At 49.3% G+C, this 26867-nt stretch overlaps 1 protein-coding gene across 1 annotated transcript; it reads right to left on the bottom strand.

Moving 5' to 3' along the window:
* Positions 1–26867, bottom strand: LOC116952733 (parapinopsin-like). Its single transcript, XM_076074420.1, has 2 exons — positions 26510–26867; positions 1–2064 (listed from the first exon to the last, which is right to left on the bottom strand). The coding sequence occupies exons 1-2, from the start codon at positions 26865–26867 to the stop codon at positions 1676–1678; spliced, it is 747 nt and encodes a 248-aa protein (XP_075930535.1). The 3' UTR covers positions 1–1675.

Genomic DNA, 26867 nt, shown 5'->3' with positions numbered 1-26867 from the left:
TTCTACATTGAATGTCTCATCAGTAGAGCCAGATACTGCCAGGCGGTTATGGGCAAGTTTACATGAGCAGTGTAACTTTTCTCTTTGTTAGGTGTGGGTCCTAGTTTGATACAAAGCTATATACAGTAATAAATACACATTGTTAGTCGGAATGGTTATCACCATTGATTCTTACCTGCAATAGCGGACATGTACCAACAGAGGGTGGTAGACAGGATAGGTGAGATGAGTCGGCCCGTTGGGCCACCGGGGACCCCAGACCCCAAGAGGGGGGGCTGGGGGGGATGCCGTTACATTCCAGGGCCCCCGAGAGAGTTGAAGAAGGATGGTGTGGCTATGGGCGCAGAGACTCTGGAACGGGTATAAAAGCGGGACCTCTGAACGGGACCGGCAGTCATCGTCCACCTGAAGACCTGGAGATCTGAAGAACCACTCTGAAGACCTGAAGCGAAGAGCCCAAAGGGCAGAACCCGAACCCCTGGCTAGGGTCGGGTTCAGAGCTTACCAGTCTAGGGTAGAGCTATAACCAGAGTGAGGGCACATTAGTCCGGAGGGGCTACCTCCTTAGGGTATCAGGTGTAAGGGGCCGTTACCCCTTTGTGTTATGTACCCTTAGTTATAATAAATGTGTTGTCTCCAGCAAGTCTCGCTCTCCCTGCTTACCCACTACACATATAACAATTATAGACACACAGAGAGCCCGAGAGACTCATATAGAGACCCATAGACTCACAGAGACCCATAGACTAACAGAGACTGAACGACTCACAAAGAGACTGATAGACTCACACAGAGACCCATAGACTAACGGAGCCCCAAGCGCGGTTCCCTCCACTATGGGAATTAGGACGCCACCCCACCTAGCAGCTGAAGATGAGAAAAAAAATTCTAGTAAAATTACTTTTCTAGATATTATAATTCTTTCAACGTGAATTGCCTAATGAAGATAACATGTAAGTTGTTCATATTAGAAACCGCTGCAACGCCACAGTCTGATTTGTGCCTCGGGGAGGTCTCGGGCAGCTGTGAAGGCGTCCGAGTGAGATGATGTCACAATGCTAGGTTGCACTGTGCAAATATAGCAGCTCACGGCTTACATGCTCTAGGTTTTTGGTAGTTGTGTAGTGTGGACTTGAGGGTCATGGGGACAGAATTTGAGTGCATTGTTGTTTTGTTTAGTATTGTTCATAAATGCCTACCGTTGGTAGATAAGACGGTTATATTACTTTCACAGGAAGGCCAATAACATGACAAGCTTTTTTTTAATTAGAACGTCGCCTTTTCAGAGGTCACTCACAACAGCCCCACCTCGTGGAAATGTTTTAAATCGCCAACTGCAGACCCACAGACTAACAGAGACCCATAGACTCGCACATAAATTCATAGACACACACCCATAGACTCACAAAGAGACCCATCGACTCAGAGACCCATGAACTCAAAAAGAGACCCATAGACTCCCACAGAGACTCATAGACTCACACAGAAACCATAGCCTCACACAGATACCCATAGACTAAGAAACCCATGGACTCCCACAGAGACGCATAACCTCACACAGAGACCTACAGACTCGCAGAGAGACCCATAGACTAAGATACCCATTAACTCACAAAGAAACCCATAGACTCGCACAGAGACCCATGCATGGGCTTGCACACAGCGCACCACAGACTCACTCTAGGCGAGCCGTCTGCCCAGGTGTTCGGAGCTCCTGCGCTGGGCTTGCCCTCACCTGGTGCAGGGTCAGCATGAGGCGACCGTAGCAGAAGACGATGATGAGCAGCTGCAGGGTGAAGCAGAAGACGAGGAATGACAGGATGTAGGCGCGGCCCGACACTGACTCGTCAGCCCAGTCGGGCGCGCACGAGGTCCCCACGCCCTCAGGGCCATAGCGGCCCCAGCCCAGCAGCGGGGGCACGGTCCAGGCGAGGGCCCAGAGCCAGGCGACAGCGAGGCCGAGGGCTGCGTGGCGCGGCGTGAAGTGAAGGCCGCCCAGGGGACGGCACACCACCACGTAGCGCTCCACAGAGAGCACGCACACCGAGTCCAGTGCCGCTATGCCTGTGGTAGTGGTGGTGATGGGGAGCGGGCTTATTTTAGTAATTCCAACAACAACGAGCGGAGTGCCGGGTGGCTAAAACACAGCAAGTTGGCAAAGTGGGGGGTACAGCTGGTGCATCTACCCGCTATCTCAGTCAGCCAACCCATGGCACCTGGGTCTGTCCCGAGACCTCGACACTTCACGTGGCTTCAAAGTGCGCCTGGTCTAGCGCATGCGCTGCAGTGACAGCACTGTTGCTTAGTGGCAAATGGCAGCTATTGGTATTGGTGGGGAGCGATAGTGTAGTGGTTAGCACGCTGCACTACGAACCCAGCGACTCGAGTTTGATTCCTGCTCACGGCCAACACCGGCGACGATTATCAGAATCGGCCCTGGGCCTCCCCTAGGTCGATTCATCCTCAGATGAGTACATGGTGCAGTGTCTAAACATCACCACTGTGGAGACAAAGGCGGCCGGGCATGGTGCTGGCCACCCACCCCCCTCGTGTGTCATGCTGGCCTTCATATATGCTCGCCCCGACAGTCCATTAAGGCTACACGAGGGAGGTTTGTCTTTGGTGGCCCAGAGAGCGCGAGTACAGCAAGTAGGATAGCGACAGGCGTCACGGGGCAAGGAAGCTTAGCAAGTTTAACGCATAGTAGTAGTAATAGTAGTTGGCTTTCGTGACCAATATTATCCATGATTGCAACAATTACAGAACAACCTTGCTCGTCTCGTCATTGGTGCCCATCACCTAAGGCTCGACTCCGCCATGGCTCTCCGTAACTCTTCGTTGGCTCCCTTTGGCCAGCAAGGCAAATGATAAAGTCGCGCCTGCCTTTGTTATCGTGCTTTCACCACCGGTTCCCCACCACTCACTACTAGAACCCTACGCAAAAGCAACAGCAGCAGCAGCGTCACTCAAAATCTGATTCAGATACTGAGGTCTCAAACTGTTACAAACCTCACGATACTATAGACAACCCTATATACTACACTACGATACACTAATCTGTATTTGAAGATTTCGTGACTGCAGGAATCCATACTCTTTGGTTCTTTCGGTAAAGTCATGTAGGTAGAAATAAAATAAAACAAATCACGACGTTTCGATCACAACACGAGCAATCCTCATCAGGTGGGACAACCACAGCAAGAAAATGCTGAAGTCAGCGGGAGAGCTGCCGTGGCAAGAGGTTATATACCGAAAGAACCAAAGAGTACGATACACTACCCTATAAACTACACTACTTTGCACTACACTACTATACACTACACTGTACACTTTACACTATACTGTTACATCCTCACGTCAGCTCTCTGCTGTCGCCCCCTTGGTGTGGAACTCTCTATATCTCCCTTTTCACATCTGCAACATCAAATGCACTCTGACTTTCAACAAACACCTAAGGGCCTCTCTCTGTCTTTGTCAGGCTTTCGAGCAGCTCTGAGTTTGGCTCCGTGCCTCTGAGTTGTTGATTTGTCTGCAAAATCCGGCACCTTACAAATGTCATTATTAGAGGGTTTTTTTTACTTTAGATTGTATAAATATCAATGTGTCATTAAACCCGACGCCACCCGACACAGCCAACTAGTAAGGTTTGTCACGTAAACAAAACGTGCCAATTAGTTACTAGTCCAACACTCACCGGTTGTGTGTTGGTGAGTAAACCCACTACAACATGTAATCACAACAACAACCAGGATCATCAGGCGATAGCCAGAATTGTGGAGAAACCCTCCTTCTGTTTCGGTCTTAAATAGGTGTACCAAGTCGGTTTGTTATTAAAAAAAAAATACCAGGTCACGGCCACTGAGCTATCTAGCTATTTTTCAGACCTGGCTATCACAAATTATATCTCAACTAAGTGGCTTATCGTCGCGTGGAATTGTAAAGCGGCCAAATACTCTAAACGCATGATGTTGATTTTAAATGTGGAGGACCTGGAGACAAATCCACGCGATCACGGGGAGAGAGACACGCAAACGCTAAATATACAGCAGGCTTCAAGGTATAGATTGAACCCACGACCTCCTGCAACCAGGCGAGATAGTTAACATCTCCCATGCTTGTTTACATACTTATACAATTATCACGCTAAGTTCACAACTTACTAGCGATCAATCACCACCTTCTTTGGTGGCTGTTCCAGAGAAATCAACTCGTTGACTCCTCAACTCATGTTGAGGACTCGGTCTGCCATACACTGCTGTTTAACCGCGACCACCACCACACTGCAAGTCACATCAACACACTCACCCACGCACTGACTCACCAACTCACTCAATCACCCATCTATATCCGGAGGTCGTGCGGAGGCTACGGGGCCTTGCACGATTAAAGACGCCAGGTAAGAAAGGTGTGAAAGTGGAGAAAGGCGATTGGGAGAAAAACCCCGAAAGGTACATATTGGCAGGAGAGAAGGAAAGAGGGATATAAAGATCTGTGGGACGAGGGCTCAGGGTCTCGGGGAAGACAAGGCTGGGAGTCACCTCCACGTTGTCCATGCTGTGTCGACTTTCCTGCGAATGTTGGTGCTGATGCTGAAGAAACAATACAGGACGACCCGTGTGGTGGCACTGTTCATCCATGTCGCGTTCTGGGGTGAGGGTTCCTTAAATCCCACAGCCCCTCACCCATCGCCATTCCTTGCCAGTCCATCAGCAGCAGCAGCGCCACTGGGTTCACCACCACCAAAGGTAAGCCTAGGATTGGCAGCTCGTGTGTGGTGGTGTGCAGTGTGGGACCGCCGAACCTCTTTCCTACAAAAAACCCCTCTGGAATTATTGTACAGGCTTCTCACCGTTTTGTTTAACCGCTAAGCGATTGATTGTGAAAAGCATTTTTTTTTTACTTAGAACAACAAAGCCACCACAGGACCCCGTCGAAGGGAGTCTACGGAGGGCCGGGAGCAAACGAGCGATGGAGAAGGCTCGACCACGACCACCAAGGACGGGCCAATGGTGGAGGCCATCCCTGGTAGTAAATTGCCTGCTGGGCGGGGGGAAGTGACGGGCCGCACTGGGCGGCACCAGGTGGCTCTCCCATCATCACCATCATCATTGCCGTCATCATCACTATCATCATCACCATCATTATACCCATCATCATTGCCATCATCATCATTATCATCATTATCATCACCATAATCTTCATCACCATTATCGCCACTGTCATCATCATCACCACCATCATCACCGCCGCCAGCATCATCATCATCACCATCATCGCCATCATCATCACCACCACCATGATCGTCATCATCACCACCATCATCATCATCATCGCCATCATCGCCATCATCACCACCATTATCATCACCTTCACTATAATCATCGCCATTATCATCACCATCATCATCACCACCATGATCATTATCATCGCCATTATCATTATCATCACCAGCATCATCATCACCATCATCGCCACTGTCATCATTATCCTCATCATCATAAACATCAACACTGTCATCATCGCCATCATTATCACCATCATCACTACCACCATCATCACCATCATCATTGCCGCCAGCATCATCATCACCAGCATCATCACCATCATCATCACCATCATGGCCACTGTCATCATTATCATCACCACCATCATCATCATCATCGCCACCATCATCGTCATCGCCATCATCATCATTATCATCATCATCATCGCCACCATCATCATCACCATCATCACCACCATCATCGCCATCATCGCCATCATCATCACCAACATCGCCGCCAGCATCATCATCACCATCATCGCCATCATCACCACCACCATCATCGCCATCATCATCACCATCATCACTATCGCCGCGATCCCCTCCCGGCCCCCGCACTGAAAACACGCTCGCACGCAGTGCACCCACATCGTGTCCTGGCGGGGGGTTGCCTGGCACATCGGGTTTTAATCCGAAGGGCCCCTAGGGGGAGAGTCCCACGATTCCCCGGTGCCAGGAGATTGGCCGACTCCCACAGGACAGGTTGCATTGCGGTGCCCCTAAATTGACTAAAATTGAATGGGCGCAATGAGTTACTCACAACATTGGGGGGAGGACGGAGGGTGGAATATTAGGCGTAAAGAGCAAAACCAAAGGCTCGAACTACTGGGCACGGGGGAACAATGGGTGGAGGCGTAACGGATGCTTCAGTTGAGGGCGCAGGATAAGTTGTAAGTCGAAAGGTAGGCGTGTGATTGGCATTGCGATGCGATGCCCTCCTGAGTATAAAGGTGGGAGCCCTGGGACGATTGGGTCAGTTGTCTACAACCTCCGGGCTGTCACGACCCATTCCCTGCCTGCCGTCCTGCCTCTTCAATCCGCTCACAGCATCCGTGTGATGCCAGTGAATGCTGCTGCGAGACAGTGATTGGGAAAATATTCTCTCGTCTTTCTCCGTCCGACCCTCACAGCGTCCGTGGGACGCCGTGAGGCCAGCTTTAAGATATGTGGTGGGAAGTTTGTGTAGCCGGGCTCAAAAGCAGAGTTAGGCTAGGCTCCCCTCACGAAATATTCCTCCTCTGGGTAATGTGTATTGGTGCCATTAATAAACTCTAGTTCAGAATATCGGTGCAGTGTGATTTCTGTGTGTGTGGGCAGAACCTCGCAATAGTGTCTGTGATCTGTGTGTGGTGCGTCTGAATGGGGAGGCGGTGTACCCGGCGAGAGAGCGAGAGGAGGGCTGCAGCGTGGGTGTGGTGTGATTTGGGCGTGCATGTGAGGCGCGTGTACTGCAGCATATACGGCCGCCATCGTTTGCGCATGTTTATGCTCGCGTGCGTGTTTACACAGCGCGCTTTACGCAGCAAGTTTACACCGCGTGTTTGCATTACACTGCCGGGTCCTCCGGGCCACGCAGTGCTGGTCGTTGGGGAAGCACGCGCCTACAGATATTCATACCGCCGCCGTTTCTTTTCAGTTTACATTAGCATTTGTATGCAAGCGGACTAGGGCTTAGCCACGGGGAGGGAGCGTGTGCATAGTCCCATAGCCCACTAGCATCTGCCTTTGTGTGCACACGAAGGAGGAGTGAAGCGCATCTTAACGCGGGTACGCCTATCCACACCGCCACCGTTTATTTTGATTAGCGCTCGGCGTGTGTGGGATAACCTCGGCGGTGGTAAGCCAGCCGTTCAGATATGTCCCTCAGAGAGGGTGCTGGCACTGGGGGGCCGATCACCCGATCGACGGTGGCCCAGTGAGAGGAGGCCCACGAGGAGGGGGGAGCGGAGGGGGTAGGCATCGCACCCCGCCCGCTCACTGGGAGCGGGGAGGCAGGCATCAGCCCCAACACCATCATCATAATTACTTTCATTATCACTATCATCACTATAATCATAGCCATCATGATCACTTTCATCATCGCCACCATCATCATCATCACAATTCACCACCATCATCACCACCGGTCCGAGTGGTTTTCACCAACCACTCCGAGCTCGGTGGGTTGCCGCTCAATCTCCCCTTCATGCAGCAGAGCATGGGGGTCGATGTGGAGCGACCAAATGGCCCCAGGGAACTCTGCAGGGAACCAAGGCTGCCCTCACACTGCTGGCGCCGTCCACGGTTGTGGAACGCCCCAGTGGCTGGGGAAAGTTGGGAAACATTCACCGCAGCAGGGCAAGTAGTTCTGGGAGGCATTCGACCGCTGCCTTTAAAAATGGGCAGAGGCAGGCGCCATCGTTGGGTGCTCCCTTCGACCCGTGGATGACAGAAGCATCAGTTTCAGATCTGCCTGAGGAGAAGTAAAACTCCCTTTGAGGCATGCACCAACATCGTTGGTAACCCCCCCTGCCCCTCCAACCCCTATGAAGTTGAGGAGCTCACTGTAAAGTGTTGGGATGTTGTGCCGCGTTAAATTGTCTCTCTCTCTTCTTCTTCACCTTCTCGGTGCGGGCAGCTTAGCATGAATATCGTCTCGTGCATTGCTTTGTGGGGTTGTCCTCCCGTAATTGATTCTTCTATTTTTCTTCCATTTTAATTTCATCTGCGTGAGGGGTGAAATAAGGGGAAGGCGGAGGAGTAGGAGGGGTAATATTCTAAAAGGAGCATCTCCTTCCCGAGTGGATATTCGGGCAGAGGAGGACAGCTTCATCTCAAGGTTGGGGGGTAGGGGAGGGGGGAGTCACGTAGGGCACACAGAACTGCGCCTGAGGAAACTAATGCGAGAAAAGCGGCGGGAAGAAAGGCCACAATACATGGCGATATTGCGGATTGGGGCGAGAACCCCCGAAAGATGTGGGATTGGTGGAAAGGATAGAGGGGTCAGGGGGAATGAAGAGGCGTGGGAGTAAATCTGGAGGTGTGCGTGCACTGTCACCTGCTCGACAATTGATGTATGTATGCATGTTGAACTTCTTTCGCACCATACGTAGAAAACTGTGCTAACCAGAGGTGCAGGGAAAAGACAACAAACTAAACACAACAACAATCTATTCTAAAGAAATGAGTTTGTCAATTTAGATGATTTAAAATTGCAATGCACCAGTGGATACTCTCGGAAGGAAGAGCGTTCCAGACGGCTGCAGAAGTGTATCCAAAAGTGCATGATACAGTGACCGTGTTTGTTTGATGGCCAGCCAGAAGCCGCTGCGAGGATGACCGGAGTCTGCGTGTTGAAAAATGCTCCTTGACGAGATCAGCAAGGTATTGTGATTCATTTGTGGCAAGCACTTTCTGTGTAATGTGTGCGACCTTACAATGTATTTGTAGTGGTTCACATGAGGGAGGCAGAGACTTCTTGGAGGTAACACGTTTATTACAATAAGCCCTATAACACGAAGGGGTATAAACTACCTCCATAGGGAGGTATCTCCTCTGGGCTAGCTAACCCTAGCTCACACGGGGTGGCTATCTCGGACCGGACCCTGGCTCGGGTCTGGGTTCTCTAGTCGGGGAGGTCTTCTCCGGGTGACGGCTTCTGTCTTCAGCCTTGAATGGGTCCGGCTTATATTGCCAGTCCCGGGGCTTCCTCCGCCCCCGGCCACTCCTCCCTTCTCGAGTCTTCAAGAGGGACCTGGTCCTGTGGTCCCCCCAGCCCCTTCCTTGGGGCCCCTTGGCCGGTACCTCCGGTAACTAGGCCTCCGGATGTGCCATGGCCCCTGGTCAACCCCTGCGCCGTTCCTGGCGCTCTCGCCTCCTAACTGCCAGATGTAGTGGCCTCCACCGATGCCACTACATCACCCCCCCCTCGTAGCACTCAGCCATCCCGGCTAACAACCCCCCTAAAAATGAGCTGACCCCTAATAGCAACCGAACGACATGTGCCTCAACGAGAACAAGAACAATAACAACCCTGGCAATGAATACCCCAGCCCACCTATACAAATGTACACTATATACATCTATATATCGTGACTGGAAAAGGGTGGGAGCATGGGGCAACAATACGGGATAGAGAGGGTAACAAAGCGCGCAAGCTCACGCCCCACACCCCAACAACCACTGCCACCCACACCGTGTATCACCCTGCGAAAATTAAATAAAGGCAATGACAACAATGGCCTGACGAGTGAGAAATGGTGTGGGGTGGGGTGGCACGTGTGACTGGGGGTCATGTGAACCGTAAAGTTTTGGAGCGAGTCCGCATGGCCGGTCCCCCAGGGGAGGGCCCGGGGAGGACCTGCAAGAGTTCCGGAGCAGCTGATTCTGCACCGGGAGCCACAGGCTGGGCAGCGGAGCTTCTGGCACCCGGAGCCATAGGAGCAGCAAGTGGTGGCACCTGGAGGAGCATCAATCGCGCGGCATCTGGGGATGAACCAACAGGCCCCCGCTGAGGATCCCCCTCAGCGGGCACACGCCTCAACTAGCCGGACATATCACACACTCAGCCCCTGCATTTTCGAAGTGAGATGGAATCGCGCGGAGCGACGAAGGGCTTGAGGCGCGACGGGTGGACAAATCAGCACTGGCGGCCCAACCGAATTTGTACACATTGTGGGTGGATAACGCGAATGAACTCGACCAGCCCTCTCCAAGGTTTCAATAATTTTGGTGAAGTACCCACCGGGATCAGAGGGAAATGGAGGCATGCCTTTAGAAGCTTCACCTGCTTCAGACAGCTTCTGCGTGCCGCCTCGGAAATTTGGGATTAAGAGAGCGGGGGTGCTATGCGTAGTTGAATGTCAATTGGGGGGTCATGATCCCTGCCGTACATCAGATAGAATGGCGAATAGCTGGTGGAAGCATGAGGAGCCATGCGTTATGCGGCCAGCACACCCGGGACCCGCAAGTCCCGATCAAGCTGGGATTCACTGACAGGGTAACTCAGTATTGAGGTGAGTTTTTTATGCAGGCGACGTGCACATTTTCTTCGTGCCCAATAGTTTGCACACCTCTCCGCAGTAATTTGGAGGATAAGTTCTTACCCTGGTCAGTTAACAGACGCTCGGGAGAACCCTTATACATAACATAGCCCTCTAAGAAGGCGTCAGTGATGGCAGCCGCCGACTGGTTGGGGAGCGGCCAAGCCATAAGCCAGAGCGAAAAGTATTCCACCCCCACCAGTAGATATTTATTACCCCAAGGGGCAGTAAAAAGGGACCAAGAATGTCCAGTGCGACCAGTTCGTTGATGCGTGAGAGGCGAATTGACTACAAGGGCGGACAACAGGGCCTGGCCGACTGTTTCCGCCGTGCGCACTGTACACAACACTTCAATATCTTAGCCACATCCTTGGCCATACCTGGCCAGAAAAAATCACGTTGGATCGTGGCGAGGGTCTTGTGCACGCCCAAGTGTAGAAGTTTGGCATGCATGGCCTACACAACCCTCCCCCGCAGGGCCTTGAGCACGACAATGGCATAACAGCGCGCCCCTCGTCCCAGCACATCAGCAGGCCATCCCTCAGGACAACCGAACCCACCCCTATGGCTTTCATCATCCGCAGAACGCTCAGCACGGCGACACAACTTGACCAAGGATGTGTCCTCCAACTGGAGACGTCCCCATTCAGTGAGGTCAAGCTCAAGTACGGCGTCGCATGCCCCAGGACCGTCCATCACCTCCGTGGAAGCCACCTCAGCCAATGCAGCGAAGGGTGGGGCCGAATCGTCAGAGCCCGAAAAGCATGCGCATTCGACGCGCAATGGCAACCATGACAGGGCATCAGCGTTGGAGTGCTGAGTGCCCTTTCTGTATGCCATGGTGAAGGAAAAATCCTGGAGGATCTTGAGCCATCGTGAGAGTTGACCGGATGGCTGGTCGACCCGCAGCACATATTGCAGCATGGCGTGGTCAGAGCGCACTGTGATATGCCGGCCATTTAAATATGGACAGTACATACTCTTTGGTTCTATTCGGTAAAGTCACGTAGGTAAAAAATTAAAACAACAAAAATCACGACGTTTCGGCCACAACACAAGCGGCCTTCATCAGGTGAAGGGACCAACCTGTCCAGCGGACAGCGTTGGAGTGAAGAAAGCCAAGCGCTGGTCGCCTCCCTTTAAGCTGTGAGGGGGCAAACAGCAAACGCCCTGACAAAAGGAAATTAGCATGAAACGCACCACTGACAAAGCGTGGAATTAGCACAAGATGATAATACACCACCCTGGGAGTTTGGAATACCACTACTAGAATAAATATACTGTACCATTAAAAATTTAGATTTGAAGCTTTCGTGCCTGCAAGGATCCATACTCTTTGGTTATATTAGGTAAAGTCACGTTAAGCTGTGAGGGGGCAAACAGCAAACGCCCTGACAAAGAAAATTAGCATGAAACGCACCACTGACAAAGCTTGGAATTAGCACAAGATGATAATACAACCACCCTGGGAGTTTGGAATACCACTACTAGAATAAATATACTGTACCATTGAAATTTAGATTTGAAGCTTTCGTGCCTGCAAGGATCCATACTCTTTGGTTCTATTAGGTAAAGTCACGTAGGTAAAAAATGAAGCAACAAAAATCACGACCTTGGAAGTTTGGAGTGCCACTATTTGAAATAAATATACTGTAGCATTGAAACTAGTTTAATGTTTGGTTCTATTTAGAACATCTTTCCAATGGTTGCTTAATTTGAAACCATCTTCTCGGTTGAAATTGTGTCTATGTTTGTAAATCTGAATTGCCTCGTGGACAAATCTCTGATGATAACCTGTCGGTTTGCAAAGGACCTTGGTATCGGAGAAAATGATATTGTGATCACCCACAGCATTGAAATAATGATCAGCTACGGCAGAAGAATTCGTTCTGCCGTGTTTCAAATCTGATTTGTGCTCGCGAATTCGGTCAGAGACATGTCGTTTCGTCTCCCCGATATAGCAATCACCACAAGTGATTGCTATATCCTGATCCCATCTGTGAAGGATGTCATTCTTGATTTACAGTACCCCGGGGTTTACAAATTGAGCGTTTGTAACCCGGCATTCAGGACCTGAATGAACAGGTCCCTGTCAGCAGACACCAGAGTCTGTGCCCCCACCAGATCCAGCCCCCGCACAGCTGTGTCAGGAGGATCCCTCCCGCTGTTGCGACCCCTTGCAAAGGTCGCGCCAAGCGTGACGTGGCGGTCTGCGGTTGGCAGGAAAATTGGGCACGAGTTGTGGAGACCTCCGGTTGGCGGAGAGTTTCGGCGGGAACTTCCGCATATTCGGCGGGAACTTTGGAAGCGGCGGCGGGAGCCGCAGCCCCGTGCGGCTCCACTCCCCCCTCATCCGCCGCCAGCTCCCCGCGATGGATCTCGTCCAAAATTGACGCAGCTGCGTGAAGCTCAGCGAGGCGGGAGTGAGCCGCCCCCGGAGTGCCCTCCCCGATGGCTGGCATGGCATACAAGAGGGTGGGGGGCCAGCACCACGCCCGGCCGCCTTTGTCTCCCTAGTGGCGATATTTACGCATCGCACCAGGTACTAATTTAAGGCTGAGTCAACCTAGGGGAGGCCTAGAGATGGTTTAGATCATTATCATCATTGGTGTCGGCCGTGAACTGGAATCCAACTCGGGCGGCCGGGTTCGTAGTGCAGCGTGCTCCCCATACAGTCTCACGTATTCACATGAAGACAACAGAGACAACTATCCCCCGTGTAGCTTACATGGCCTGTTGGAGGGTGACTGCCTCCAAACTGCTAAGTAGCGTCTGTCACAAAAGCCGAACTTGACACCGCTGGTACCGGTCGGCTCTACTCCATATCCTCCTGCAACACATCAGTCCATCTCTTCTCTAGTGCGTGCCACCCCCGTTTAGCCATCTCTCTATCTGACCAAACTAGCAGATTGGACATGCGGTGGCTGGGCATGCGGCAACATGACCCAGTGAACGCAGTCTCGCCTGCTGGGGGAGCCCACTGATTGGACTGTGTCGATATCTTTCAAGGATCTGTGAACTCCTCACACAATCCAGTCTGGTAAGACCCAGGATTGATTGGAATAAGTCAGGCATGTATGCACGGGTACAGGCACGGTTAAGGGAACATCCAATTGGAGAGGGAGAGGTATCTGGGGCAAAGGTAACAGGTGGGGTTGGCCGAGATGCTCTGGGAACCTGTTTGAAGGTTCCACGAGAGGGCGTGGCCGGAGGCGGGGCCTCGCCATGCCTGGGAGGATATAAGGGGGAGCGGACCCATGGCTCGGGATTCGCGTGTGGATTCTTGGGTCCTGGCTGCGTCGCTGCTCGCCGTCATCTCTCTCCATCGTCCGGCCACGTGGAAAATCTCCTGCAGGGTTTCCATCGCCATCCTCGTCACGCCGCCACCCAGCGACGTAGCCAAGTGAGGGCGGTGAGACCACGCCGAGTGATCGGCTGTGTGTAGCCAGTAGAGACGTTAATATCTAAGTGTTGTACTCAGAGTGAAAAGAATTAAGTTGGCCTGTGTTGTGCCCAGTGTGAGAAATAAAAGAAGTACCCTCTGCACGACGTGTCGCGGAAGTCGCTCATTACATATGTTTCAAATTGGCAGCAACCCTTAAACACCAACCCTAAAACGCCAAACCTTAATGGTCCATGTTTCGCAAGTATATAGAAGGGATGGCATAATGTGGCCAAGAAGACCCGAAGTTTCATGTGGAGCGACAGACCAGGCAGCTTCCACACAACATTACGCAGCTGATGAAAAGATAATGCAGTTCGAATGATTTTAAGTGAGATTTCTCGAACTACATAGTCGAAGATTACGTTGAATAATATGGGAGTCAGAGGACATCCCTTTCACACCCCAATGTGAACAGGGAATGGATATTTCTCGAACTACATAGTTGAAGATTACGTTGAATAATTTGGGAGTCAGAGGACATCCCTTTCACACCCCAATGTGAACAGGGAATGGATTTGATTTCCGGCCACGTAATTTTACCCGGACATACCCACCATCATGAAGGTTCTTAATGATTATTAGCAGAGAGTCAGGGACTCCAAAAGCACGAAGAACTGTCCACAGGCCTGGCCTATTGATGGTACCATAGACCTTGACCAGGTCAATAAGGTATATATGCAGGACCCTTATTCATATTCTTAGCTCTTTCGGTAAAGTCACGTTGAAGGGAAACAATAAAATAATAAAATATATATAAAACAATAAAAAATTCTCACGACGTTTCGACCATAACACAAACGGTCATCATCAGGTGTATCGGTTTGCATTAATTTATGTATTTTTAAATGGTGTACTTATTTATTTATAAAAACCGTCAGTGCCACGCGCAGCGATTTGGCAGTTTATTTAGGACTAGTCCATCTATGTTCTGAAAAGAGGAGGGGGGAGACAAAAAATTAATGTATGCTGTCTGAAAGCCACTGTAAGCGTGAACAATCAATTAAGACCTGAAATGGTTTATCAAATCTTTCCAATGATTGCTAAGCCAGAATCCATCTTCTCGGTTGAAATTGTCTCTGTGCTTGTATATGTGGATAACCTCATGAACGAATCTCTCATGGTAGCCAGATGGCTTACAAAGAACCTCTGTCTTGGAAAAGTCAATGTCATGTGAGCCTACTGAATTATAACAATGATCTGCCATGGCCAAGGTGTTGGTCCTACCGTGTTTAAGGTCTGCTTTGTGTTCACGAATGCGATCCGAGACATGGCGTTTGGTTTCTCCAATGTAACTACTACCACAGAGGCAACTTAGTTTGTAGACACCAGGGTACTGTATGTCTGGAATCACATCTTTTACAGATGGAACCAGATCACGGATTTTATGTAATGTGTTGAAACGGACCTGGATCTTGTGTTTATTCAAGATTTTGGAGATCTTTTTGTGATCCCCGCAATGTAGGGTAAAATGATGGTTTTGAAAGGCTCCTCAAGAGGGTCCTTCTTCATGGTTTGAGTGATAGCTTTGCGGATTGTATAGTCGGAGTAACCATTAGCCTTAAGAGCTTGGTGTACGTGCTTGAGTTCACTGCCTATGTGTTCCTGGTCGAATATGCATTGGGCTCTATGATACAGAGTCTTGATGGGAGAATTCTTCTGTGATGGATGGTGGTGGGAATCCGGTTTCAGATAAGCATCCGTATGGGTAGCTTACCAATCGCATTTACACTGACCTCTGCTGCTGTAACTTCTTCTAATGCGAAACGAATTATTTTCAAAACTAGCTTAGCTCCTATCTCAGAAAAAATCAGACTTTTACGCACCGAACTAGATCAGTTAGACAAGACACTCTACAAATCACACTTATCATTGACGGCAACAATGTCCACATCGGATTGGGAACATGTAAACAATATGACTGCCGCTTCAGCTGCTACTATGTCGACCAAATGTAAAGACAACCTGATTTCCAAATTTAACCTCCTCTTCAACAAAAGACCGGACCCACACACCAAAAAGTTAGACGTTAACAAAGTCGTAATTAATCGAAGTAACAGTTCTATTTCTGATGGTCTGAAATCCGTTTTAGCTAAAGGTCTAAACTTTGCAGTCACACCTAAACACATACCAGTTAATGATATAATTGCCCAAGTAGACGTTGCTCTCAGGGGCCTGGGTCACATCGCTGCAGACGTAGCAAGGTCTAAAATCGCTGCAACCCTCAAAAACGCTAAGATGCCAGCTAGCAACCTCAGCAAAGATGAGCGTTTTGAATTATATCAATTAAAAAAGAGGGATGATATTGTAGTCCTCTCAGCTGACAAGGGCAATGCTACTGTCATCATGGATAAAATAGAATACAACAACAAAATTAAAGAATTACTCGACGATGGTAGTTATACAAAAATAAAAAGAGATCCCACCAACAGCCTCGTCACACAAACCAACAAAATAATTTCTGATTCAACTGCATTAATTGATCAATCTAAACAGTTTTCGTTGAAACCTTCTGCTGCCAGGCCACCAAGCTTATACGGCTTACCAAAAATACATAAAGTAGATACACCCCTTCGTCCCATCGTCTCTACTATCAACTCCCCCACCTACAAACTGGCTCGTTTTTGTCTGAAATCCTGCGTCCTTTCACTGGAAAAACCACCTCTGCTGTACAAAATTCTACTCACCTGGTATCGACAATCAAGGGTATTTCCCTGTCCCCAGACGACCTGCTTGTCAGTTTTGATGTAGTTTCCTTATTCACCAAGGTTCCTGTACCTGACACCATCACAATCATTGAAGACTTGGATCATCAAGGACTAAACACTGAGGTACCCCCCCCTGGTGAGACACTGTTTAACCAATACATACTTCACTTGGAATGGAACTTTCTACAAACAAACTGAGGGCACCCCAATGGGCTCCCCCCTATCTCCGGTTATAGCTAACATTTTCATGGAGAAGTTTGAGACAGACGCCATCCAGACTGCCACTCTGCGCCCAACCTTATGGAAGAGGTGCGTGGATGACACTTTTGTCATCTGGCCACATGGCCGGCCTGCTCTAGACCAATTGTTTGACCACATCAATTCCATACACCCAGCCATCAGATTTACCATGGAAGTCGAAAAAGATGGCAAGCTACCTTTTATGGATGTCCTAATTAAAAAGAGACCTGATGGTTCAATGAGCCACTCTGTCTACAGGAAAGCTACCCATACGGATGCTTATCTGAAACCGGATTCCCACCACCATCCATCACAGAAGAATTCTCTCATCAAGACTCTGTATCATAGAGCCCAATGCATATCCGACCAGGAAAACATAGGCAGTGAACTCAAGCACGTACACCAAGCTCTTAAGGCTAATGGTTACTCCGACTATACAATCCGCAAAGCTATCACTCAAACCATGAAGTAGGACCCTCTTGAGGAGCCTTTCAAAACCATCACTTTACCCTACATTGCGGGGATCACAAAAAAAAGATCTCCAAAATCTTGAATAAACACAAGATCCAGGTCCGTTTCAACACATTACATAAAATCCGTGATCTGGTTCCGTCTGTAAAAGATGTGATTCCAGACATACAGTACCCTGGTGTCTACAAACTAAGTTGCCTCTGTGGTAGTAGTTACATTGAAGAAACCAAACGCCATGTCTCGGATCGCATTCGTGAACACAAAGCAGACCTTAAACACGGTAGGACCAACACCTCGGCCGTGGCAGATCATTGTTATAATTCAGTAGGCTCACATGACATTGACTTTTCCAAGACAGAGGTTCTTTGTAAGCCATCTGGCTACCATGAGAGATTCGTTCATGAGGCTATCCACATATACAAGCACAGAGACAATTTCAACCGAGAAGATGGATTCTGGCTTAGTAATAATTGGAAAGATTTGATAAACCATTTCAGGTCTTAATTGATTGTTCACGCTTACAGTGGCTTTCAGACAGCATACATTAATTTTTCGTCTACCCCCTCCTCTTTTCAGAACATAGATGGACTAGTCCTTCTAAATAAACTGCTAAATCGCTGCGTGTGGCGCTGGCGGTTTTTTTTAAATAAATAAATACACCGTTTAAAAATAAATAAATTTATGCAAACCGACACACCTGATGACAAACGTTTGTGTTATGGTCGAAACGTCGTGAGAATTTTTTTATTGTTATATATATTTTATTATTTATTGTTTCCCTTCAACGTGACTTTACCGAAAGAGCTAAGAATATGAATGACTGCAGTCACGAAAGCTCTAAATCAAAATTTATGTAGGACCCTTTCAAATTCCCTACACCTCTGCTGTGGCAGATGGAGAACACGAATAGTCGCACACAACTATACACACATGCACAGATACACAAATACAATATCTGCAGAGCCTTAGTAGAGTTATGGGGCAAGTACTGTTAGCGAGTAACACCTATGAAGGCCGGCAGGGCACATGAGGGGTGGGTGGCCAGCACCACCCCTGACCGCCTTTGTCCCCCCAGTGACGATGATTTTACAAATCGCACCAGGTACCCATAAGCGGCTCAATCCACCTAGGGGAGGTCAAGGACTGGTTCAGGTATTCGTCACTGGTGTTGGCAGTGAGCGGAAATCGAACTCGGATCACTGGGTTTGTAGCGCAGCACCCTAACCGCCACACTACCGCTCCCGCAACACACGCGCACACAAAGACAAAGATCCCGTATCGCCTGTCATAGACTGTTGAGGCACACACACACTTACGCACACACACGCACGCACCTGCACATTGCTCCAAGCACCATTCATTGCGTGCGGGGCCGGTATGTATTATTGAGAGATATCTGACTCACGGCACAGCTGATGACTTGCAAAAAGAGCGCCACGCAAGAGACAGCCGCCATCCACTCGACGAAAGGACCGTGACCTCACCACGGCACTTGTGCCAGGCTAGGTGAACAACAGTCTGTTTAAGGCTGGAATATTTTGCTTTGTGTGTGTGCATCTGTGTAGACATCAGCACTGGGGATGCAAAGGCGACCGGGCATGGCGGTATGTAGCCACGCCACACCCTCGTGTGCCGTGCTGACCTTAATAGGTTTGCACGGCACCTCCGATTGGCACGGTTGGCCACGTACTGTGCGAAAGAAGTTCAACATAGATACAACATAAATATAGCAGACATACACGGGTGCTCACTAATAGCCACTTGCCCCAACAGCCTCTGGTAGGCTACACGGGGGCTCTATGTGTGCACGAGTGCTGTGAGCGCTGGTGCAGTGGTTTGCTTAAGTCACACATTAAGTGCACGCGCGTATTGAGTGAGCGTCCCGTGTGAGCGAGAGCGCGAAGAGGAGAGCGCGAGAGAGTACCGAGAGGGGCGGGGGGGAGACGGAGTTGCGCGTTCGCGGATCGAGTCGCGCCGATCGCGGGGAACGATCGGGGTGGTCGATGCATCACGTGACGCAGAGTCGAGTCACAGGGAGCAGCAGATGGTGACACCATTTACGCATTAGGAGCGTACGAACAGAGACAAAGGGCGCCCGGGTGGTCCCGCCAGACTGTTGGGGCAAGTACCGTTCCCGAGCAGCACCTGTGAAGGCCGGACACGGTGCACGAAGGGGTGGTGTGGCGAGATCCACGCATGCCCAGCCGCCTTTGTCTCTCTCCTCAGTGGCTATGTTTACTATAGACAGCAACATATTCGAGGCTGAGTCGACCTAGGGGATGGTCCAGGACTGGTTTAGAAATGTGTGACTGGTGTTGGTAGCAGTTAGCGATAATCGAACTCTGGTCGCCGGGTTCGCTTGGGGAGCGGTGGCACAGTGGTTATCTGAACTGGTCCTGTGCCACCGCTCCCCAATCACATACATTTGCACACATGTACAGTACATACATGTACAGTACACACACTAGCACATACCGACACATACAAAAAAAATCCCCGAATAGTCTTAACAGACTGTTGGGGCAAGTGCTATTAGCGAGTAGCACCTATGAAGGCCTGGGTGGATGGCCAACACCACGCTGTCTCTGTCTCCCCAGTGGCGATGTTTTACAGGACCAGTTCAGGACCAGTTCAGATAATCGTCACTGGTGTTGGCCGGGAGCGGGAATCTAACTCGGATAGCCGGGTTCATAGCGCAGCGCGCTAATCACTGTGCTACCGACACATACTAAACTAGCACTTACAGACATATACTGTGCTAGCTTCACTTCTCGGCTTCGCCCGGAACTTGGATTCACCACGCCCGGCCGCCTTTGTCTCCCCAGTGGTGATGTTTTACACACTGCACCAGGTACTCATTGAAGGCTGAGTCGACATAGGGGAGGCCCAGGACCAGTTCAAATAATCGTCACAGGTGGTGGTTGTGAGTGGGAATCGAACTCGGGTCGTCGGGTTCATAGCGCAGTGCGTTAACCACTACACTACCGCTCCCCCCACACAAGCGCGCGCGTCCATAGGTACACATACACGCGCTTGCTGCAGACACACACAACTTTCAGGGTGCGTACGGCAGTAAACAACTGAAATAATAAAGCAATGCTGCGCAAAGAACGCCTTAGACCTGCAACACATTTGTTTTTCACTTTACCCGCGATCAGCAGGCACACTCCGTTACGCTTCCACACGCGTGGGTCACATGATAGATGTGACGTCACAGCTCACTTGCCGTGTTAAATATATGCATTATTGAGCCCAAACCCCAAATAAATAATATACCAAAGTGTGTTTTTATAAATTTGCATGGTATACAGTCTGTAAAGTACCCACATGGCAAATTTCGAGTTTGTTGCATGTCGGGAAGTACGCCAAACATTTTGAACAGACACACAATCACAATTCATAATAAAGGTTTTTGGGTTAGATCGCGTTATTTATAAATGTGTCGTAACCCTCCACCACCCGACACGGCCAATCAGCAAAAAAAAAGTGTCACGTTGACAAAAGACAAATAATTCACTACTTTAGCCCACCGGTGTGTTGAAGAGTGAATCCACAGTTTGAGTACGACGTTTCGCTGGTAATTACATCCAGCATCATCGGGCAATTCGCCAGAATAGTAAAGCCCTCGCTTCCTCCCGGTTTTAAATAGAGCAGCAGGGTGACGTCATCGTTTAACTAATTTCAGGTGCAGTGATTTGAGGCGGAGGGGTGGGTATTGTAATTATATAATCGATTAGTAATCAGTCAATGGTTATGATTAGTAATGAGTTGTAGATTAGTAATTAGTTGTAATGTGTGTTAGTGATTATATGCTATGTTAGTAATCCGTTAATTAGTATGTGTTTCCCCTATAAGGAATTGTAATGTGTATTATTTAATAATACGCTTCCAGGCCGCACTAAGCCTGTAGCTGTCAGAGCGATTAAAGTTATTTTTATTCCTCTCAATTTCAATGGATTCTCTAATTAGTCTTTGCCAGTAATAATTAGTCTTTAGTGCAATATACTAGTGTTTGAATTTTGTGTACTGTACCAAATCTTACTGTAATGTTTTGCTTTTGCAAAAGCAAAAACTAGTATCTTGCACTAAAAACGCATTACCTAAATTATCAACAGAAGGTGTATATCGGATTAATTGTTTATGTGGCAGATGCTATGTTGGACAGACGGGACGTAACATCAGCATAAGACTGAAAGAACATCAGAGAAATATTAAATTACCTCAAACACAACTGTCGGCAGTGGCAGAACATGCTTGTCAACAAGGACACTCAATTGATTTTGATAACGTTGCAGTGTTGTGTAAAACTAATTATTACTGGCAAAGACTAATTAGAGAATCCATTGAATTGAGAGGAATAAAAATAACTTTAATCGCTCTGACAGCTACAGGCTTAGTGTGGCCTGGAAGCGTATTATTAAATAATACACATTACAATTCCTTATAGGGGAAACACATACTAATTAACGGATTACTAACATAGCATATAATCACTAACACACATTACAACTAATTACTAATCTACAACTCATTACTAATCATAACCATTGACTTATTAATAATCGATTATATAATTACAATACCCCCCCCCCCCTCCGCTTCAAATCACTGCACCTGAAATGAGTTAAATGATGACGTCACCCTGCTGCTCTATTTAAAACCGGGAGCAAGCGAGGGCTTTACTATTCTGGCGAATTGCCCGATGATGCTGGATGTAATTACCAGCGAAACGTCGTACTCAAACTGTAAATGTTGTGGATTCACTTTTCAACACACCGGTGAGCTAAAGTAGTGAATTATTTATCTTTTGTCAACGTGACACTTTTTTTGCTGATTGGCCGTGTCGGGTGGTGGAGGGTTACGACACATTTATAAATAACGCGATTTAACCCAAAAACCTTTATTATGAATAACATTGGTCGCGAAAGCCTACGTGTTAAACTGACACAATCACAAATTTCCCTTTTATATATGGATAGAGAAAATATGCCGCTTAGAAATGTATACAAACAGACATACACACAGACACAGATTCATGTACACGGATGAACAGACACCTGAAGAAATACGTTCTACGGAGGAGCGCTCAGCAACAGATAATTCACTTCGTTCAGGGATCCACCCCTCCACATAAAACATACACATTTTTGACGCATCCCATCAGCTGCACGGCCTTCTGGGAGCCCGTTACTTGTTTAGCACGAGAAAAAATCTCTCCGACCGCTGTCGAGATTCAGCGTCTCGTCAGCAGATTCGGGCTTGGAACATCCGGCAGTTTTTCAACAATGAGGTCGCATCTTACAGATGTTCGTCGTCGACCATGGTCAAGCCACTGTTGGATGAAGGCCTCCATCCCTAAGCCGCCGCCTCAGCCACAGCGGCCACCTCTCATCGCGATGCTGTCAAGTAAATAATCCAACCGGGCACTTTGCACACCAACTGAAATCATCGATCCATTTCCACACGGGACGCCATGATTATTTATTTATATTCTGCCTCGTCTTCATCTGAGAGTTGGATGTAGCTGTTTGCTCGTAAGAGAGACGGGTGGTAACTCTTTGCAAATCTGCATTCGAAATTACGACTTATACAGGTTATGACCATTATGAACATTATCACTCATCATCATCATAACCGTCATCATCTTCATCATTCCAACCACAATACATCATCACCACCATTGTCACGATCATCGTCATCACCACCATCGTTACCATCATCATCAGCACCACCATTTAATAAAGATCCCCCGTATAGCCTAAACAAACCGTAGAAGCAAATCCTGTTAGCAAGCAGCACCTCTGAAGGCCGATAACGCACACGGCAGGGTGTGTGGCCAACACCACCCCTGGCCGCCTTTGTCTCCCTCTAGCGACGTTTAAACACCGCATTCGGTACTCATTTGAGGCCGAGTCAACTTAGGAGAGGCCCAAGACCGGTACAGATAGTCGACACTGGTGTTGGCCGTGAGCGGGAATCGAATTGGGGTCGTCGGGTTCGTAGCACAGCACGCTAACCGCACCAACATCACCATCATAATCAGCACCATCATCATCACTACCACGATCATCACCACAACCATCACCATCATCACAATCATCACCACCATCATCATCATCACCACCGTCACCATCCCCACCATCATCACCATGACGATTATGGTCACCAATGTTACCGTCATTACCACCATCATCACAATCATCATCACTAGCATCATCAATATCACCACGACCATCATCACAATCATGATCACCAATGTCACCATAATCATCATCACCATCGTATACCATAATCATTACCGTCGTCGTCATCATCACCACCATCACCATCACGAAATACAAAAATCCTCCGTATAGTCTTAAACAGACTGTTGGGGCAAGGGCTGTTAGTGAGCACCTATGAAGACCGACAGTGTACACGAGAGTGTGGATGGCCAGCACCACGCCCGACCGCCTTTGTCTCCCAAAGGGCTAATGTTTACACACTGCACCAGGTATTCACATTAAGGCTGAGTCGATCTTGAAGAGGCGCTGAATCGGTTCAGATATTCGACACCGATGTTACTCGTGAGTGGAAATTGAACTCGTTGTGGTTCCTGAGTTACTAGCGCTAAGCGCTACACTACCGCCCCCCCCCCCCCCCCCCCCGTGGGATGCAAGCCACGCGCTCACGGAGAGTGCAAGCGAGACACGTGGTGCTGCCTTCTGTAAACCCTCGCTCCACAACCAACGAAAACAACTGTGAACTAATTTTTTTTATGTTATAAGGCAAGGCCCACTGAGCGACGCAATTATTTTTCAGAAGCGACCTGGTTATTACAAATGATAGCTCATGTGGGCATTTATAGTGGCAGACAAATGCTCTGAATGTGGAGGGAAAACCGGAGGACTCGGAGAGACACGCAAACTCAAAATATACAGCAGGTGTGAGGGTCGGGATCGAACCCACGACCTCCTGTAATCCAGGCGAGGTAGTTCATATCTCGCCACCGTGCCCACCTCCCCCCCTTCATCATCTTTTCGACGATTGTAATTTGTTCACATAGATTGTGGTGATCACCTATGTCAGACGAGGGGCAGGGGCGGAACCAGGGGGGTGACAGGGTAGACAATTGTCACCCCCGAAAAAAAAATCGAAAATCTGAAACATTCTGCGTATAAGTGTACGACACTCGGTCTGGTGGACTCCGTGCAACTGCATTGTCAGAGTGTGTCGCCAACCGATGGCGTCTAGTTCAACAGCCTGACTCTCTAATCTTTAATAATAGGGTTTTCCCCCTTTTTCTGGCAACAAAATTGAAACCTTTTTACAAGGATTCATGTCTGCATTAACCACAATACCTGCAGTCAAAATGCAAACAAAAAACATACTATGAGAATATATGCATTGTCCTTGAAACTGATTGGTCCACACCAAGGGACGGCTTTCTTTTGAGCCTCGACCCAATTGGTGCTCGACCACATGACGCCAGAAGGATCTCTAATCATTCGTGAAGTTAAAATTTGTTGAATGTCACCCCGGGCTGAAAATCCTGTCTCCGCCCCTGACGAGGGGGAACCCCAGTGCAGCTCTGCAGGTACCTCTGGCGGTTTTTTCACAATGAACACGAAGGGCCGCTAATGGGTTTTTTTTTCGACCCGCGTATCCCTACCGTGTGTGAGAGCAGGGGGAGCGGTGGCGCAGCGGTGAGCGCACCGCGCCCCTAAAAGCAGCCACCTGAGTTTGATTCAATCGTGGTCCTAAACATCGGTGACAGATACATCTGAACCGGTGTTCGGGGACTCCGCTAGGTCGACACATCCTTAAAAAATGAGTCACCTAATGCAATGTGCGAAATATTGAACCGAGGGAGACAAAGGCGGCCGGGCGTTGTGCTGGCCACCCAACCGCGACTCGTTTGCCGTGCCGGCCTTCATAGGCATGGCTGCTCGCTAACCGCACTTGCCCCCTGCAGTCTGTGAAGGCTACACGGGGGATCTTTGTCGATTGAACATTTTGTGTCTCTGAGCCACTTCGCGTTGTGTGCGTCCCTGCTCCGTGCCGGGGGGGGGGGGAGGGGGGGTCGCCCCAGGGCGACTCCGCGAAACGCGAAACACGAAACAGAGGGGAGAGAGTGGAGTGGAGAGATTCCAGTTGCTGAGTGTAACCAGCATCATCAAGTGTTTCACGAGGGCTGCTGATGCTGGATGTAACAGCTGATAATGCTGGATGTAATCCCAGCGAAATGTCGGATCAAAAATACCTTCCCTCATTTAATTATTGTGTATTACATAGAACAGCGCACTCCGCTCACCATTGCGCCACCGCTTTTCCATTGCAATGCATTCTGATGATCCATAGTAGAGGTTTTTGGGTGAGATCGCGTAAATACCAATGTGTCGTTAAACCCGCCACCACCCAACACAGCAAATTGGTAAGGTTTGTCACGTAAACAAAACATGCCATATAATTGTCATGTTTTGCTTACGTAATTATTGGCATGTTTGTTTACATGTCAAACTAATTACTAATTGGCTGAGTCGGCTGGCGGCGGATTTTATCAACACATATTTAAGCGATCTCACCCAAATCCCTCTATTATGATTAATATTAGCCGCAAAAGCCTACTACTACCGAATATTAAACCATTCTGATGATGTATCTCTCATCATTATTGTCATCAGCAGCAGCGGCATCGTAGTCGCGCTGCTGCTGCGTGACTACGATGGCGAGGAGCGGTGGGATGAATGAGCTGCACCTGGCAGCTGGCGCCGCTACGGATTAGCGAAGCCCCAAGCGCTGGGAACACAGAGCCCAGTGATTCAGCAGGGAATCCAGACACGAGCCACACAGCATCCGAACATCATCTCTGCATCATCATCGTGATTGCCATCATCACGCAGTCCTGATTGTCACCATCACCCTAATCATCATCTGCACAATCAACAACGTCACCACTACCTACGCCATCAACTGCAATATAATTAATGGCACCACTACGCAACCCCCTTCAAACCATTACCACCACCAATGGCACATCACCACACCACTACTATGACCCATCATTGTCATTATCACCACCATCACCCCATCATCACCGCCACCATCACCTCATCATCATCTTCATCGCCACCACCATGACCCCATCATCACCACCACCATCACCTCATCATCTTCATCACCACCACCACCACCCCATCACCCCATAATCATCGCCACCACCACCGTCACCCCAACATCATCATCGCCACCACCACCATCACCCCATCATCATCACCACCACCACCACCATGACCCAATCACCACCTCCACGACCTCAACTCACCAAAGAGGGACATGAGGAAACCCTCTGTCACGCAGCCGCCGCGTCCCATCACGAGGCCACCCACAGCGTTGGTGATGGTGTTGGGCAGCCCCCCGGCCAGCGCCATCCCGAGGTCGGCCGCCGCGAGGCTGAGCAGCGCCGAGTTGAGGGGCTGCCTCAGCTCCTTGTACCTCACGCTGGCCACCACCACGAGGCCGTTGAGCAGCAGCGAGGCGAACGTCGTGACCCCCATGATCACCGACAGGGAGACAAAGACGGCCCGGGATGGGGTCGCGCTGGCCGGCTCCAATAACACACCCCCGCTCCTGTTGCCACCGCCGCTGCTGCTGATGATGATGCCGCTGTTGTTTGCGTCCAT

This window comes from Petromyzon marinus, chromosome 48 (assembly GCF_048934315.1).
Source record: "Petromyzon marinus isolate PM22_M1 ecotype Great Lakes invasive population chromosome 48, UKy_Petmar_22M1.pri1.0, whole genome shotgun sequence".
Lineage (NCBI taxonomy): Eukaryota > Metazoa > Chordata > Hyperoartia > Petromyzontiformes > Petromyzontidae > Petromyzon > Petromyzon marinus.
Note: the sequence above shows the minus strand (reverse complement) of the source record. Positions and strands in the feature narration are given on the sequence as shown.